Below are 19,426 nucleotides of genomic sequence, written 5' to 3' on the forward strand. Positions count from 1 at the left end.
CCATATCGTCTCGGTTATTTACTTCGGATTTATAACAATTACCAATCCAATTTACGCGACGAGATCCGGCTTGGTTGTTATCGCGAGTTTCGTCTCGATATTCGCGAGTATAAAAACTTCAATCACAATCGACGATCAGATTCGTCGAAGCAAAAAAAAGACAAAGCACGTCAATCGCGATTCACAAAACGCGTGAGAGATACAGATAATTCATAATATAATTTCTAATAATAAGGAAAAGGAGAAGAAAAATATATTGAAATTCACATTCGAAAAACAAAAATAATAATCATATCGCGATAGATGAGTTTTTACTCGGAGCGAGATTTTATTTGTATAAAATCAAATGGGGTTTTATTAATATCAAGTTAATTAAATGCCACGCCAATGGCTACGTCAGCTAAGTTGGACATTTCGCGTATTTACATAGCATTTATGGACGTCGCAACATAATATGAGGTACTATATTAAACAATACATAATGACGTCAGCGTGATGGTAGAAGGGACGCGAAACGTGAATAGACGTTGTCGGCGAAAAGCGGAGAGAAGCGACGCGTAATGAGATCTGCGAATAATGCGCACGTAAAAACGGCGTCAGCGGAACGAAAGAATATTATCCATCATTTACGACGTCACATACACACGTGTCATTGTGTAGCTTGTACTCTTTTTTAAAAAAAGAATAAATATATAACCTTAAACACCGAAACGCGCGCACACTTACACACAGTTCAAGATCAAAGATCGTCGTGTACGAGGATAAAAATGCACAGTAAATGATATATAAATTATAATCTGTAAATTAATATTATAAATTAATTAAAATAACGTTATTACTAATATAACAGTTAGAAAATTAATACAATATTCCATCGTGTGCAATATATGGGTCACATAAAGCGGATAATACGATATTTATTTTTCGCGTGTAACAAATTTACGTTACGACGTGAATATCGAGATAATTTTGTATAAATACACATTTTAAGATTTATATTGAAGAAGATTCTTCCATTCCGCGTAACTGCGTAATTTTGTTTGCGCACAACGAGGAATGTTACGATCCGTAAGTTGGGTAATATTCGGAGAGGGGTTAAAGCAGAGGTTCTAAGCATGCAGAAAGTTTGTTTCCTATTTGTCGGTTTCGACTGCAATAGCCATTATTTTGAGAACGAACAGTTTTAGGTAGAGTCGGAACTATTCAAGCGCGGAAATATATCACTGGAGGAAAATCCAGCGGTCATTGTTCAAATTCAAGTTCGGAGCTTTCCCAGTTTGACCAATGCATTTTTATGTCTGTGTTAATCCATTCCTCACAAAGTTTCATTGTTATACCGATATCAATTTTTTTGTTTGTTTTTTTTTGTTTTTATATTGCTCAAAACTCTTACTAACGACACACAGTGTGTGTCTCCGTTCGAGGTAATAAAAATATGTTTGCACTCACTATTGTTTGTTTTAACTCACATTGTGTTTCCACACGACTTTATAAGCGTCGGGATTGGCGTTGATGTTGCACTCGAAATACACGTCGTCGTCTTCCTCGATGTCATCCGGATTCATGTTCGAGCCAAGTTGCAGATGCAAGATAGGAACAACTGTAATCAGAAAAAAACGCGTCATAGATAATTAAAAAACCAAAAAAAAAAAAAGATTTGTGATTTCTCCCACTCGTCATACTTTGAATCTCGCAAATTATCAGCAAAACTGACTGGCGCTCAACTTAGGCAACAGTTCACCACGTTCTTTCTCGAGAAGAATAATTGTAAAAATTTTTAAATTGTAAAAATTTGTAGTCGCGAATTAAATTTATTTAAATTATCTGTTTTTTTTATTCTTTAAGCGTTGGTTATTAAGACTCTTCTCGTTAAAAGACAAACTTAATATATTTTTCTCTTACTCTAAAAGAAAAAAAAATGCCGTTTTAAATTTTATAAAATTGAATTTATTTTTCTTATATTTATTTTTATCATACGCGACGAAGACTGTAATTTAACCGTTTTTTCATGGAGAGAAGCGCTCGGCTTATTCGTCAGAAACAATGCGGAACTTGGCTGCGTGTTTGCACTTGGGCTCTCAAATTCGCGAACTGCTGGCGGCGGCAACGCTGCTGCCGTGCAGGCAGCGGCAACAGCAGCGGGCGGGAATAAATCGAGTCGCGCTGGTCAGCCGCCGCGCCGTCGAACGTTCCATTTTGGACCCCCGTCGTTGACGTCTCGTTATTGTGATTACATTCGCGTTTGCGCGAACGTAATCTATATCGACGGCCTTGTTTCGGCCTGCCAGGCTTTTAACCCGTTTACCCGTGTTGGATATACACACGGACGACGGCGCAGAACTCGGGGGCTCTCGTATCGCATGTGTACACGTGCACAACGCGTTGACGTATGCCGCGCACGCGGATTTTCCGATGTGTCGATTGCGCGAAGGGTCAGACACGCGTGCGATGCGGCGCGCTTATATGAGTTTAGGGGCTTGATGAATTACCGCTAACGTGTTTTTTTTTTTTTGTTTTTTTGTTTTTCGCGGCTATACGTACACGCGACAATTTGACGATTCGCGCGCACCTCCGATTATAACACTCGCATCATCCCCCACGCACGTTAATCTCAAATCAAATCTTACGGAATAAACGGGGGAAAAATTAACTTAAATGTTTGACGATCGTTTGAGTTCGTTAAAGTAAAATTTTTGTCACGGGATAAAAGAAAAATGTGCTGTCGCGACACCACGGTTGTTTTCGGCCGGTAAATTCGGTGTTTGCGCTATGGTTGCGTAGAAATAAAATGCGCGAGTACCATTCACCCGCGCGTTTATTACTACGCTGAGAAATATCGTTTGTTCAATGTGTTTTTTTATTTTTTTTTATCGCGCAGAGCGAACGATAAAAGAGAAACGGTCACTCGCTCACGTTATTACGCCTGTAATACGCTGTTGAATCGAGCGTTGTTGATTCGCTCGCATAATATTGATGGCGGTGTGTTAATGAATAATGATATCAACGATAATAATGCTGCGGATTTCGCTGAGCATATCGTGTTGCCATTACTGGTATGTAAACTCGCGGTTTACCTCGGCCATCGGTTTGTGATCTGATATTATCCTCCCATCCAAGTTTTTATACTATATTACATATGTGTGTGTGTATGTATATAATATATACATACATATGTACATATATTCGTCGTACCTGCAGTGAATCATAATTTATCCCGATTAAGCGCCGTGTGTTCCCGAAATAATAATCGACGAAATAAAATTATCGCGCATCATCGATCGCGTTGCAGACGCATTAAGAGACGAAGCTCCCATTGAATATCTGGGTCTGTGCAATTGTTAAAGAAAAATCTTCAATCGCGCGCGCTGTTTTTTTTATTTATTTATTTATTTATTTATATTTCACACATCGCGTCACACAACGTAAATACTTACAAAACACATTCAATTTCCACGCATCCTCCTCCATGCCGTGTTTGATCTTGATATTCTCGGCTCTGCACGTGATAACTTTGTTGTGATGCTGCAGAGTAGGCTGAAACGTCAAGTTTGAACTCGTCGAGTTGCCGTCCTGCGACACCTGCAATAATCGAGAAGTGACGTGGATTTAATTCACACCTACTCAAAACGTCAACGTCCATATATCGCACAGAGAGGATTAGACGAGACGAGAAATTGTAATAATTACATTGCATGTCGTATTTTGCGTTTACATTAAATTCTTTTATATATATACGGGGGAAGAGGGGAGGGGGGATCGTTTTTTGTGGATTTATACGTAGTATAGAATTTTCACGAAAAATTACTGCCGCGCGCGGGTCGATATCGACGTTATATAATTACGTATTTTAACGCGCCTTATACACGCAGCTTTCATTAATTGCTTTACCGATATTTTTTGCACACGTTTATTATCTGCGTGCATCATGTGGGCAGGAGTAATTAAATCACGGTGCGCTCTGTGTATTATTGGCCATATAATATTTAATATATAAAAGTATCCGCTATTCGGTCGGGAATAAAATATGAATGAGCAATCGGCAACAATAGCCGATTTACGTTCACATTTATATTATTATTCGCGCTATTTCGAGTATATTATTTTATTTACGGATTCGTTTACATTATACCTAGTAAGGTATTAATTTGCAATAGCGTTTTGTCGAAGTTTTCGTCGCTAATCAGCGTCGACGCCAGATATCGCGGATGTGATAAATGCAGGAACGTGATAACGTGCATTTTCAACACGAGCGTTCCGCGAGAAAAGAACTAATTACACCGTTAATCGGTTAAGACGAGGATATCGTGCAAATGCTGTTTTTTTTTTTTTTTTTTTTTTTTTTCACGAGTGGCGCTTTGCAATTTTCAAACAATTTTCGCGCGAAAAAAGAAAAAAAAAACAAAATTCTCGCGGATCTCAGAAGGACGGCGACGGCGTGTGTTTAACAAGCCCGGGTATAATTATTCGTACTCGTGCTGGGTATCGCGCGCGTTTGAGGTAAGGGCGTATATTGGGGGCTTATAAGCCAGGCGTTAATCCGGCGATAAGTCTTAATGACCGGACGAGTCAGTCCAGGAGGCGTTTATCACTCACCTTCGCAGGTGAGTGTAATAGGACCTGGCTTTCACGTGAGTATTTTCACCCACGCTCTGTGTGAGGCGAATGCAACTTTAACGCGGCACGAAACCGACTTCTGTATTTACGCAAATGTATACCGCGTGGCTGCTGGGTGTCTTGTCGGAAAACATGTAATTATCAACCGTACATACCACACGACCACTCCTTTGATACCGCGCGCGCGCGCGCGCGGCTATTTCTCTCTCTCTCTCTCTCTCTCTCTCTCTCTCTCTCTCTCTTTTTTTACATGTAAGGATTTATATCTATATTTCTCTCGTTCCATTAAAAATATTAAAATTGCAACCCCGTAGCGCCGTTCTTTCGCGGCGTGATTAAAATCGTGTTAATTCCTTGTTACAAAAAAAAAATATCACGTGCAACATTTCGTTTCATCACAGTAAAACTGCTATGATAATACGCGCGGTGCTTAATCGTAATCAAACTAAAAAGAAAAAAGAAAGCAACGCGCGCCGCGCTTTGTAAAATAATCTTATATATGCGATACTATTTACGCGCGCTCGCTATCTTTCGCGCGAACGGATACGATATTTCTTCGCCGAGCAACGATACGACACACCCCCCGGGGCGGTTTTTGCTCCGGATGGGATCGAAAACTTTTGGATTGCAGTGTACGCAACGTGTAGAGCGGGGGCCGCGCCGAAGCCCAGAACGAAATTGGCTCGAAATTCGCGCGGCGGTCATAAATCGGCGAAGTCGAATCACCCGCTGCCAACTATACTGTCCACAATCCACCACCCTCTCTTTCATTCTCCCCAGTTCCCCTCTCTGTTTCGCGTCTCGCTTCAACCTCGCTTTTTCCCTCGGTCCTCTCTCGGTTTCACCGGTGTGTGCCTCGATATGTCTACCGGTACCGAACTTCATTCGACACCGCGATATTATGACGTATAACGCGAGATAGCGCGAACGCGTCAGAACTGGATGCCGCCCGCCTGGTACCGGCCAACAACGTGATCGTTATTTGCGGCGGAAAATATCAGCTCTTTGAATCTCACCGGCCACCAGCCGGATCATCGTCGATCACTCATGCGCTTGCGCGCGCGCGCGCACGAGCGCAATCGAGCCCCGGCGTTATTGCAAAATCCGCGCGTACAACGGTGTAACCGGAGCTCTCTCTCTCCCTCTCTCTCTCTCTCTCTCTCTCTCTCTCTCTCTCTCTCTCACGACGGGCTCATTTTTCATTCGGAAAGTTTTACTGCATCTCGATTATGCACGGAATAGCCCGGCCGAGAGAATGGCCGAGCGAAATTCCCGCGCGCGGAGAGAGATTATGTATCTTTTGCCGTTTCTCTTATCATAATTTACTACAAATTTCTGCGATCGAGTGATCTGCATTTTTACGATTCCTGCCTTCGCGGTCACGCGTTTCTGTAATTACGTTATTTTATAGTCAGGCTAATGCTCATTCTCTCGAGTAAGTCGTGCGAAAGTAAATATATTTTATTTATCGTGTCGTAAAAGAAAAAAACAAATCAGAGATTTACGACGAATATAATTTTTTATTTGCAATTTAATAAAAATGAACGGGGGAGAGCGAAATAGTTGTTGAGCATTACATTGAAATATGCGATATCATGTATTCGCCATAAATTCCGTATCTTGTTCATTACTGTATCTATCTCGCACAACATTCGGATCTGTCACAAACTATCGACAAGTTCGGTTACGGATGACGGATGACATCCATCGCTTCATAGTTGTATGTGTAATATTCTGTCTAAATTAGGCTAACTTTGTCCTGTTCTTAGGTCAGACAGGGACCCTTAACGTCAATCATCTCGAAACAGTGTTTATACATCTCATGAGCTTAATGTGCATCTAAATTAATTAATTGGAGCAGAGAGAGAGTGAGAGAGAGAGAGAGAGAGACAGAGAGAGACAGAGAGAGGAATGAAGAGTTCGAGGGTATTTGCTCGACTAGACCGTACAGTACTGAATTTATATATTTATGCGAGCATAAGAAACTGTTATACGTAGTGTATAGTAGCTATAAAGTATTTTTATACCATATCGTTCTTAAAAAAAAAAAAAAAAAGGAGAATTTCATCATTTCGTTCATGAAAAGAGCCAAGTCGTGTACTTCGTGCGATGAGCGATTCGATTACGGGCGTTTGCAGTCTGAACGAGTCCCTTTAAAACTCTTACATCGAGCGGCGTTGTATATCGTGATTCGAAACGCGATTTGGAGGCGGCGGCGGCGGCGGCGGCGGGTCAAAGAATCACGTTTCAGGAAGAGTTTGCCGCGGAAACGCAAGACGGGCGTAGATCGATGGTCCGCCAGAGTTCGAGTACGTAGAACGCCGTAGTTTCCTCGTCGTCCGGAGCTAGTGCGGGGATCAAAGAGCAAGAGAGAGAGAGAGAGAGAGAGAGAAAGAGAGAAAGATAGAGAGAGGGAGAAACGAAGGCATCGAGAGTTCCGATAAACAGGAGCGAGAGCGAGAGATCACGAAAGCATCGCCGCGCTATCCGGTAATTGCGCTATGGCGTGTCAGAGGGGGAGCTTAATGGCAACGATGCAAATACCGATACCGGCGCTAATGCCAGTGATTTCGTGGAGGGGGGGGGAGGGAACGATCGAAGGAGAGAAGCCCGTCTTCGGGCGCCGCGGGGTCGTGAGTGTTGTTTTTTCGGGCTCGTTCTCTTACCGGCCCGGTGGCCCTGTTTAACCCTCGATGGAATGTCGTCGTTTTTTTTTTTTACTCGCGTCGATCGTTTGTGCACGCGCGTTTGCCGAGTCCCGGAACGTGTGCGTTTTTGTCGACGTTGAATCATTCTCGCGAGAAAGTTAGGTTGGCGTGACTCGTCCCCGAGACACGAGGGGTTGTATAAGAGAGTTCCGTCGAATAAGAGAATTTCGAATACGGAGAGAGAGAGAGAGAGAGAGATACGCGATATTGCAAATAGAAGATCGGCGTAACACGAGGAGACGATAATGGAGATCGATCGCCCCCGGTATCGATGATACCATTAGCGCAACGCGAAACTAGCTGGCGCGGCGAAAATAGACGCGCGACTAGTGGTGTTTTATTTTATTTTTCTGTGTTGCAAACTTCTTTCGCTCGTTTGCTGCATCTCTCGCTGTGAAAGTGGAGAATAGAAAATTATTTTACGGTTCGCGTCGTTTGTTTTTCTTTTCTCACTCCGCCGACGACGACAGTTGTCGCGGCAACTTTGCCCGCGAGCACCGCCGTTTTATCAATTTTGTACGAAACGAAAAATATCGAGTGCCGTGTTTTTCGACGCTCATCAGAATAGCTGTCAACGATCGCACGCGGAAAGAGAGCGTACGTAATAAGAGTGTGTAATTATTTTAACAAAATTGAGAGCTTCATTTTTTTTTTCAGACAAATCAAGCTCTCAAATCAACCGCTTTGGAAAAATTGAAGATATATTTTACCTCGAAAGAGAAGAGATGTGTAGGTAAAAAAAAATAAATAAAAAATAAATATTTTTAGTAAAATCTCTCTCTCTCTCTCTTTCTCTATGTTTCTTCTACGAGACTTTTGGATTCCATGTCGCGCGATTTGATTAGCAATAATCAAGAGAGACTTACCGTGTCCGTGTGATTGACGAGCTTGATGTCGTCCATCCACCAGGATATCGCGGCCGCCGGCCTTGAACCAAATGTTATGCAGGTGATGGCGTACGTCCTGTTGGCGCTCAGGGGTGTGTGCTCGCTGCTGAGTATCGTCACGCTCAGTGGCCTTACTGAAAGGGCGAGGAAACGATCACAAGAGTGATCCGAACGTGAATAAGAGCGGGGGGCGGGGGAAGAGAGGGTTTCGTTGATGGCGCCTGATCAAAAAGCACGAACAAGAATTGCGGCAGCTGCGGAATTGCGGGTGCTTACAGCGATGGCCGCGGACTTGCACCAGCGAGGACGCGCCCGCCGCCCTAATGCGTTTTAAACGAGTGGTACCGCTGCAGTTACCACCCCGAACGTATTGCCGCAAAACCTACACCCTGATAGCTCCTCGTGGAGGGCAGTGGCGCGCGTTCGCTCGCTCGCTCGCTCGCTCGGACCGCACCTCTCATAGATTAAAGCCCGGGCGTACATGTGCGCCGTTTTCACGTTGATTAATTGAAGCAAGTATTGAATAGTGAGCGAACACAAAATGGAGTTAAGCATCAATCTTTAGCCTTGATCTCACAGGATATTACCGCGGAAATCGTAATCGTCGCGACAACGCGATGTTGGTGGGTTAGGTCTCTTCGAAAATGTGTGTTTGCGCAATTCTCTCTCGTACTCTCTTAAGTAGAATCAGTTCGTTGCACTGAAAATCAGTAAATATATTTACTGATTCATAGTTGTAAGTCTTCCACTGAGTCAAATATTTATTGATTTTCAATGCACTGATTCTACTTAAGAGAGTAAGGTATCAGTCAGTTAATCTGATATTTTTGATGCTTTCGCGGTGTGTTCTGATTGACATTCGAAGATGTTTTTCGGGTTTTAATCGCGTTAGTGTTATTTTTATGCCGACGTTTCGTAAACACATTTCAGCTCACTTCGTCGGGGTTGAAAAAGTATTCGAAAAAAATCTTCGAATATTAGTCAATTATTTGTTATTTCAATTGATTGAAGATGGAAGAGAGTTTAATCACCAAATGTATATCTCTTGGAATCTTATAAAATTAATTGTAATCATTATACGTATAATTCGTACATAGCGTCAGTTTGATGTATGAGATTTGAATATCAGATCTTCGCGTTGAAAGTTCTTTTCTCAAATGCCAGGTACTTAAAAATCTCACAGTCGAAGTAAACACGCTTAATGCGCGACACCAAATTGCCTTTCGTCAATGCGTCACACTGTAAGTGACGATATTGACGTTCCGACGTCGACGAGCGCGCGCGCGAATAAAAGTGCCAATATATTAGTCGCTCGATTCAACCGCGAAATAAGTCCCGGTTTCCTCACACCACCTCCCCCGGTCCTTCCGTCGGATTTAATCGGCGACCGCTCAGCAAAGGGACGTCTTTCTTCGCTACGAAGGGAAATGCGGGGGGGGGGGGAGAGGTGCGAAGACACGACGAAGGGCTCCGGTTGAAGGGGATATAGATCGGAACGCGAAGGAGGTGTAGACGAAGGCGGAAGAGAGAGATTTTTCATTCAAGCGGCACACCGTCCGTATAGAGTCTGGAATTAAACTTTCAGTACGCCGAACTTTTGACTCCAATGAAAAATTTTCCGCTTCTTCCTTCCTTCCGCCGCGCGTCCACCATTTACCTTCACCTTCGCCTACCTTAATCTATCGGCTACACCCACACACAAACACAAACACACACACACACACACACACACAATTTCGCTTTGGTGTTCCTGTTCTAGCGTTCAATCGGCATCTCGGTGCTAAAAGCACGATTATCAGCGTAAGCCTCGGCACTCGGCCGTCCCGTACAATCGTGTTGCATATTCGCATCACGCAATTCTGTGTTCATGCGGTAAACGCTCCGTAATTCCTTCCTTGAACGCTATTCAATTTCTAATCTTCACAATCCGGTTTAACTATATCACTAAATCTCGACTGTTCGAAGCATTTTCAATGTATATATATATATATATATATATATATTATTTATGTTTACACGTCGCATTCTATTATCTCCAGTATGTGTCTAATAAGTTTTATGTAATGAGTTTTCTCCCTCCGGCATATCTGAAGCATTTTTTCCCGCGAGAGGAAATTTTTAATTACAGTCGATCTTGATTTTTCTCTCCCCGTGTATATCTGGCAATGCCCATGTGTAAGAGAAAATTTTAATTTCAGACTTCGCGAACTAGTCACAGAAATTAGCGCTCCTTTTTCCTACGCCTCTGCTGTTACGAAGCTTATTATGCGGGTCAACCCTTTTTTTTTTGTTTTTTTGTTTTTTCTTTTTTCTACCGGTGTTCCCCTTTCTTTGTTATGTTTATTATTTCGTTATTACGAAATAAAGCAACGGGCACGTTTTTTGCTTCCTCCCTCGTCGTTACGCGTGCGGACTGGGGAGAGAGTGGGAGACGTGACCGGGAGCAACATTCTTCTCACGTTGTATAAACGTTCGTCAGCTTTTTCGCGGGTTTGCATTGTATACGTACAGCAGGGTCCGGTCATGACGAATAGGGTCGTGCGAATATAAAAGTGCGTCGGTGTCCATTAGATGACCGCCGGGCGTACGTCGTGAATGCGAATGCGTCACGCCGATGATCTAATGGCTGTTTGACAGATGATGCGTTTTTTGCACGCGAGAGCCGAATCTACGCGTATATAATTCTCTCTCTTTCTCTCTCTCTCTCTCTCTCTCTCTCTCTCTCTTTTTTTATTATTCTTTCGGCAGATCTTTCTATCGCGCGAATCCCGCGCGCGAGCTCAAATTTCACACATGCAGCACATTTGCTGCTGAATTGTCTTCGCGTTTGATTGCGCATGTCTGCGAAGAGAATACGAGAAGGATGCAAAATGTGTTATTTGAGAGAAGAGAATCGAATTATATATTGAGTTACCTCAGTTTTAATGGTGCGTGTTTTGTGTAGACTCAGAAGATAAACGTTTATATTCAAGTATATCGAATGCAGTTTAAACGTAACAACGAGGCGCTTAATTGATCTGTGTTGTGTTGCATTGATCCGGCGCGTTACGTATATACTTTCGGAATTCTGTATAAATTTTCGTATAATGAATCTCTTTTTCCAATCCCTCTTCCTCTTCCCCTTCGACGCTCGTACTCGAAGCGAGAAAAAACTTCATTTCGTCTCATTAAATAAATTTTTAATTGGAGCTTGTCGAAGAAGAAAATAAACTATTAACCGATAAAGGAGCCGGATAATATAAACGGACGGTATCCTATCACTATCGGCGTGCAATTTATTCGATATTATAAAAGAGGATACTGGTAACGGGGTTCTCGTAATTACTGTTTCGGCGATAGAAAAAAATAAAGGAGAATTAAACGCGCAGCTCGTGGGCATCTTCACGTACGTAAGACGATGGGAGTTAGACAGACACAGACAGACGTTAAATAACGCCAATAAGGGATGTCAATGAGTATCAAGTGCGATCGTTCTTCGAGGATTTTGCCGGGCAAAAGGATTCGATACGACTCGGATAAGAAGCGGAAAAGGAGAAATGGCGGAATAAAAACGATACTAACGAGATCGGGACGCAAAAAGGAGTTAAAGAGAAAGGGTAGAGAACACACAGAGAGAGAGAGAGAGAGAGAGAGAGAGAGAGAGAGAGAGAGAGAGAGAGCGCAAGGGAAAGAAAGAACGGGTGAGTAACGAACGAGCGGACGAGGTTGAACTTATTGCTATCGCGAATTGAAAATACGTCCGTGCTTAATCCGGCGGGGCTTACGGTCGCGTTTGCATATATCCCGGTGCTGCCTACTTTTGCCCGGATATCCCGCAGCTACCGGCGGATAGTTTTTGGCGAGTCCGTCGCGCCATCCGCCAGTCGTTCTCTCTCTCTTTCTCTTTCTCTCTCTCTCTCTCTCTCTCTCTCTCTCTCTTTCTCTGTTTACTCGTGCTCGCTTTATTACGTTTTCCCGGATTAATGCGAAGTTACGGACAAAAAGATTGTAGGTATTAAATGTACTGGCGCGCGTACCCCGAAAAACGGAGCAGCTCCGTATCCGGGCGAATAATGTTACATGGATGCTACTCGGGGAGAGGAGAGCGCCCCGAGAGCAACGTGCTGCGCAACACGCGCGCTTGTCTTTTTTTTTTTTTTGTTTTTTTGTTTTTTTACCGCATCGCGAAAAATGCAAAACGATCCCCCTTTAACGCGAGTCCACCAGAGGGTGGGGGGCAACACCGTGTGTCATTCTGGACAGGGAGCTGTCCTAACATGACACACCCCGTGAGAGATACCCGTTAAAATGTCGTTTCTCCGCTCATCGTGCCTTTTAACTTCGTCGTTTACATCGCACGCAGCGCGACAGAGCAGGTATTGGAATTAATATTAAAGAAAAAAAAGAGAGAGAGAGAGAGAGAGAGAAAGAAAGAAACACGTCGTCGGGATCGCGAACGTAATTTATTTTTTCTCTCTCAAGGTAAACGTGTGAAAAAAAAAAAAAAATGGTGTGTGACCACGCGCACAACTTTTAATGCGCATTAACTATGAATTTCTCTGTATTTATCGAAAATACAGATGTAACATTTGGCGAGTTAACAATTGACATCGGGTTTTGTCACATCTCGCGCGCGCGCGCATGACTGCGAAGAGTGTAATTAGCGTCGAAGTTTGCGGAATTGCAATATTACATTGTGCGCATTGGCGCTCTAATGAGTAACTCCCGGCAACGGCGCCGTGGCAGCGGCGCCGTGTAAATTTGTTGGCTGACTCTCGTGCATTAGTAGTAACGGACGGAAGGACGCTAATGAGTAGGCGAGGCGGACCGGCTGAGCGTGGACGCTGTTTGAATAGAGTGGAAGACGAAGTTAACTCGAACTGGGTGGATGAAGAGTCCGCGAAATAGCGCCGGCAGTAACGGTAACCGACGAGAGAGAGAGAGAGAGAAAGAGAGATAGATAGAAAGAGAGAGAGAGAGAGAGTCCGGCGGACAAATTAACGACCGGCGACTCTGATTCTGTTTGCAAGGAATCGCGGCCATTGTGGACACGAATCGCACTGTAATTTCGATCGCCGAATTCAACGCGCCCAACGTGTGTTCGTCGTAACTTCTCTCCCCGTGTCCGACGACAAACCCCGAGTATATGTCGACGACAAGTTTCGCGGTGTATTACTCGCGCTCACGAAGGCAGCACGAACCATCGATCGCGATTTCGCGGCGATTTGCTCTCGCAAAGACATCATCCGCCGCGCGCTTCGCTTTTATTTGCGTTCATTGGTAATTGCGCGTGTTAATTGTTACGAAGCGTCGTTGGACGCAACGACGAACGGGCGGAGTTTGTCGAAGCTCTTCAACCGAGCCGAGAGAATTCGCAAATCAATTATTCGCCGATTTCGTCCGCGGAATGATGATTGCGGCCAAGTTCGCGCGCAATTTTCAACTCGGAGTGTGGGGACGGCGTTTTTTTGCAAACGCGTTGCGTGGTAAAAAATTGATTCATCTCGCGATTTTTTTTTTTTTTTTTCAGCGCCGCGCATCACTCTCGCTCTTATAAATCGAGAAATTCGACAATTCAATGTTACACGGCGGTTTCGCACGGTTGCGCGATGTACGCGCGAACGCTTGCAACTCATTCCGAAAATAGGAAAACACACCGGACGCGCTCTGTGTCGTCGATATTCGCTCGCGCGCGTTTTTTTTTTTTTTTTTTTTTTCAGCCGCGCGAATATCAACCCGCGCGCGCTGCGGAGATCGGAAACAATTACGCGGACAGTGACGAAGCTACGTGGGGAACATCCGTGTTTCCCCCTAGCCATCTTCCTTAATTCCACGCTACATTCATCTCGCTCCCAACAATGATCGCCAATAACATTAATCAAGAACGGTTATCTCTCACACGTCGTCGCCGAACTCTCCGGAATTTCCGACAATTCTTGGAAACATTTACGACCCTCTCGTTACGCGTCGCCGTCCACGACGACTCGCGCGAGGACGGGTGTGAGAAGAAGCATGGCGGGAGGTGGAGGTCGGTCGCGTCGAGGGAACATCTGTAAATGCGCGGCGTATGGTAGTATACACATCCGTCCCGCGTATATACACGGACGCGTTTCTACGACTGCGGATTGTTCAACGCGGGCAGTACGGCCTCGTCCCGGGGGTCACACGAGACTCACTCGACTTCAACCGTAGTCTGAGTGGGCTCTCCTGTCTCCTTCAAAAGCACCGTCTCCGGTATACAATCAAGCCTCCAGCGGTGGTACTCGCGCCACCTCCCCGCGCTGTATCTCGCCCTCGCTCTTTGCTGTTTCCTTCCTTCCTCTTTTCTCCCTTCGCTTCCTTCTCTCTCTCTCTCTCTCTCTCTCGCTTCCATCTCTTTTCTAGGATATATTCCTTCGTTTCCATCGGTGGCTCACCGTTGTCAGAACCGTTGTCGTCGCAGCGACTCTGGATACCACAGAGGGAAAATATACAAGACCGTACCTTTAACTATCCGTGTTCCACTTGTGTTTTTTTCTTCTTTATTCTCTTCTCGCTACGTGAACCCGAACTCCTTTCTCGCAGTTATAAACTTCGACGCTCTTATCCGAATATCCGTGCATCTCTCTCTCTCTCTCTCTCTCTCTCTCTTTTTTGTGAGTGATGTCGTTTGTTGGCGCGCCGTGAACTTTTTGCGAGAGATCGAGTTTTGATGCCGCGCGGCAAATGATCTGATCTCGGAATAAGTGCGAGATTATATAAAAAGATTCTCGGAGAATAATTAGAAACGAAAATAGCGTCGAGCTAGATACGATATAATTACAAGAACTGATCAAAATTTGAATGTCTCGTCGTCTAGGAGTTCTAGAGGTCTGAGAATAGAAAATGAAGAAAACTCATTCCGAGATTATATCTAAGTCTGAAATTGGCTTGATGAATTTTAATGGTAAATCGTATAGTGCAAATATAGAATAATGTGAGTAATAGAACGTAGGATATAAAAAAGATACACTTGAAACATTTTTAAATATTCGATCCGAGATTATCGCAGTGCTTTAAAAAAAAAAAAAAAAAACGATCTCGGATATATTGTTCGCTATAATCGTTACTCTGTTCTCTTCGCGTGATTACCATATTTATAAAGAAATAATAAATGTGCTCTGAGCGGGGGGAAAAAAAAGTCAATGTCGAAAGAAATCCCCGCCTAATCTTGGAAAATGATATCGCGGATTCCCGCCGACGTAGTACGCCCGGGAGAGCCGCAAAAACGACCGAACAGTCAGCGATCGGACGGGGGGGAAGACTCATCTTCTCTTTTTCTTTTTTTTTCTCCTCTCTCTCTCTCTCTCTCTCTCTCTCGGGAACTCGCCAACGCGCACTTCTCCCCGAAGAGCTCCTCAATTTTCAATTCCATGAATACTCGGGGCGACGTCCCTCTGCCGAAAATGGCCACCGGTGAATTTCCCGTCGATATGGATCTTTTTGTCTCGCGCGGACTTATCAGCCGCGCGCTCCGGAGAAGAGAGAAGAGAGGCGCCACATTGAAAAATCGCCGATTCCATTAAAAGTTGAGCGGATTTCCGGGGCTCGCGATTTTCACCCACCTCACGTTGCAGTCCTAAAAGATCAGACCCCGGTGCGACTGAATGCCCCCGGCCGTGTCGTAGAGAGAGCGACCTGATCACCAACAGCCAATCTGAAAGCTAACTCTCGCTCCGGATTACGATCCTTTTTATCCCGATTCTTTTTCTCACTTCCTCCGTCCCGCTCGGGAGCAGCGGCCCGCAGCGCATTTCCATTCTTCTCGTCGCGCGCGCGCGTATATTCCCTTCTTATTCTCACATCTCTCCTGGAAAGTCTCGCTCGCGCGGTAAATCTGGCCCACCATTACCCAATTTCGCCGGCTGACTCCATTACCAGCCAAACTGCCCTCTAATTAGTCAGGCTCGATTAGGTTGGAGAGGTGGGCGCAACGGGGTAGGTTAGTGCCCGGGGTTTGTTCTCTCCATTCCCCTCGAGAGCTCCGATTCAATCCCAAGGTCGCTCTCCATACCCGCTTTTGCCCGCTCTTCGGAATCCCCATCGTCGTATTATATCTTCTCCCGACCTCTTGTGTTCTTCCATCCTCCGTTTGCACGGCGCGACCGCGTCATTCCATTCCGTGTAACTCCATTCTCTCTCTTTCTCTATCTCTCTCTCTCTCTCTCTCTCTATCTCTCGCTTTCTGTCTTCCCCGCGCTTCGCGTTTTAATGAAGCGATAGCGCGCACGTGATTTCACGTCTCTCTTACGCTGTCCGCGCGCGTTTGTGTTTCCGATAATTCTTCAGTTACATCACGTCTCGACAAAACGATTTGCGGCGCGTATCGGTCATTTATAACCCCGTAGCTAATTAAAACCCGTCCACAACACACAAGTCGATGATAATAACCGGCCGTTTTCGCATCTCGTCGATATGCGATTACACACTTTATTGTATTAGGTAATCAGAAAAGTATATGTGATTGCGCGAATAATTATCTCGCGTGTGTCGCGTGCGATTACAAATTAATTTCGCGCGATATACGAGAGAAAATATCTCTCTCGTCTATCACGCAGAAGAAGTGAGAAATGAGAGAAGGATCGACCCCTCCTTGTTAAGACTTACCTAACAAGGATATCAAATAAGCTTTATAAATCCGTAATATCGCGTTCGATGTACAGTAGATTCGATCAAAAGGTTAGCCGGACTGATTCGTTACATTAATCTTCCCGAGGTTTTCCCCCTCGTTCGGTGAAAGATCGAGCTTTTTTCGGCTCTCGCCGGCGAGATTGAAATCTTCGCCTCGCGTCCGATTTCCTCGATGCGGATTACCGATATATATATATATATATATATATATATATATATATATAGACATGTACCGCGGAAAGTAATTGAGAGAATAAAATAGAGAACGTCTCGCTATCTGCTTAATGTTGACGTTACGTGAAGTGACTGCTACGTTAAATAGATAAATAGTTTTTTTATTACAGGTTTCTTTTACTGTCCTCATATAGGAAACAATGCAGGTGTTATCGTTTATCTTATCATCCTAGATTACGTGTGGGATTGTAAAAGTGAGGTTTACGAGTATAAATATTTAACTTGACATATGTCTTTCTCTTTTTCTCTCTCTCTCTCTCTCTCTCTCTCTCTCTCTCTCTTTTTTGTTTTAATTTACACCGCCGCATATTTACTTACGTATGCAACGTGGTTTTTGTTGTAAGTGGAAGTGCATAAAAATGTATGTGCCAAGACCGCTCTCTTTGTAACGCGACTGAAGAAAAAAACGTGAAGCTCGCGCTCACTTGTAGCGCAAGTTGCAGAGATAAGTTTGAGATGTATACTTTAGCGGATCTTTATCGGATCGCCTTGCAGAAAAAAGGATACGGTTGATTAACTCCGAACTTCTCTTCGAACTTTGATCGCGCGGGCCGCATAATGAATGCGGTTTTCTTAAATGACATGTGCGGACTAGAAGTAGTTGGCGAAAACGGAGTTGTCGTTACGGGAGAATTTTGTTCGCGCGCCGCAACGTTCACCACGGCGGAAAAAAAAAACAAAAAAAAACGTACGATTATATTTTATAATATTTGCGCGGGCGTGTCGTGTCCGAGGTCTCTCCCCCGTCGAGTTTTTCGCGCGCGGTTTATTTTCACTTCTCGCGAGCTGCCAATGAGGCCGGGGGACGAGAGGTGGAAAAAGGGAGTGTCCCGCTGAAAATAATTCGGGCGATAAACCTCTGCCGGCGAAAAATATGCCATTACCGGGCGCTCCATTTGTAAATGCGACGATTTTCGAGCGCGCAAGCGTTAAATATTAATTTTCTCGGAATAATGGGATTTCAAAACCACGGTGCACAACTGAATGTGACACGCGCGATGCACCGACTGGCCGGTGTACTTCGGAATTTGCGCAGAAAGACTCGATGAACCGTGAAATAATAATGATCCGCGATTAAACTGCGTTATACGCGGCCATCGTTCAGCGCGCCGTACGTTTTGATAATTTATTTCGCAACGTTTTCGCACGAACCACCCCTCTCTCCTGTCAGGGCTCATATTAACGACCGTGGTTTATTTAGTATGAAACGTTTACTAGCTGACCGAAGGGCTCACACAGCTCGATTTACTCTTCGATACGAGGTACGTCGGAAACTGCTTTCCGCCCGTAAATCCGAGGAATCCGATCCGAGAAGAGCGCGCTGGATCGCCCTGGATTTCTTCTTAAGGAACAAAATTCCTTGGAATTACATTACACGGACATAAAAAGAAGGGAAATAATTTTTTTAATGTCTCACGTTCGCGTCACAGCGCGCGCGCGTGTGTGTGTGCATATATAGAGCATAAAAATAAAAACGATATAAAACGAATAACAATTTTCTGCAATATATATAAGAATGATATATTTATTATATATTACATGATAAAATACGATTTTTTAATAGAATGATTTTCAATGGAAAGAGCAATATATTTTTTGAATATTACTTTCGTTTTTTATATACCTATAAAATTCATTTTATCATGGGGAAATATAGATATGATTTCAAATTGTTTTAAAAAATGTGCACGCAGAGCATTCTGCACATATCTCAATTAAAAAACAAAAAAAAAACTATTTTTCGTTCCTCTTTATTTAATTTTTCTCTTTATATCGCGCAATATTTTAGTTACTTATTTTGCCAATCTGTATTCGCGAAATACAAAAAAAAACAAAAACAAAAAAACCCAATTTATTTATTATCATATATTTCGCGCACATAATTCAATTTATAATAGAATGTATACAGAATTTGTTGTATAGAAATCGGTAAATCTCTTCTCGCGGGACCAACACATTGGGATCCAGACGAGTTTTCACGGCCAGGAAATTGCATTTTCTGCACACTCCGCGTCACGGAAAGTCAACCTCCGCGACGTTAAGCGAATACTTTGCCGCGCGCGCGGTCCGCGATTCGTATCCATCCGTCGTGCAGTCATGCAAATAACGCCCTCGAACGTATGTCCATAGGAGGTCGCCCGACGCCACCGCCGCCGCCGCCGCCGCCGCCGCCCGGGGATAGGACGAGAGAAGAGGGTCGGGGAAGCATAAAGTCGCGTGGAAATCGCTCTCGTTTGTCGAGTCGTCCGTAAAAGGCGGCGGAGAGGCGGACGTAAGGCCGCATACCGATAATTCCACGGAGTGCTCCGTGGAATTTATGAGGTTTAATCCTTTGCGGAATCCAAGAGAGGCGGC

The 19,426-nt window shown here is 44.2% G+C and overlaps 1 protein-coding gene across 3 annotated transcripts in view; it reads right to left on the reverse strand.

The window, feature by feature from the left end:
* The window catches only part of LOC109857132 (synaptogenesis protein syg-1-like), a 297,399-nt gene that overhangs the window by 15,155 nt on the left and 262,818 nt on the right, over nt 1–19,426 (reverse strand). For all 3 annotated transcript variants that reach the window (XM_020433160.1, XM_020433159.1, XM_020433158.1), the window contains 3 exons: nt 8,189–8,343; nt 3,435–3,579; nt 1,470–1,600 (listed from right to left, as the gene is read on the reverse strand). In XM_020433160.1, coding sequence (XP_020288749.1) covers nt 1,470–1,600; nt 3,435–3,579; nt 8,189–8,343 — 431 coding nt within the window. The remainder of the gene's footprint in view (nt 1–1,469; nt 1,601–3,434; nt 3,580–8,188; nt 8,344–19,426) is intronic.

The sequence above is a fragment of the Pseudomyrmex gracilis genome, unplaced genomic scaffold (assembly GCF_002006095.1).
Source record: "Pseudomyrmex gracilis isolate BER0280 unplaced genomic scaffold, ASM200609v1 scaffold_145, whole genome shotgun sequence".
Lineage (NCBI taxonomy): Eukaryota > Metazoa > Arthropoda > Insecta > Hymenoptera > Formicidae > Pseudomyrmex > Pseudomyrmex gracilis.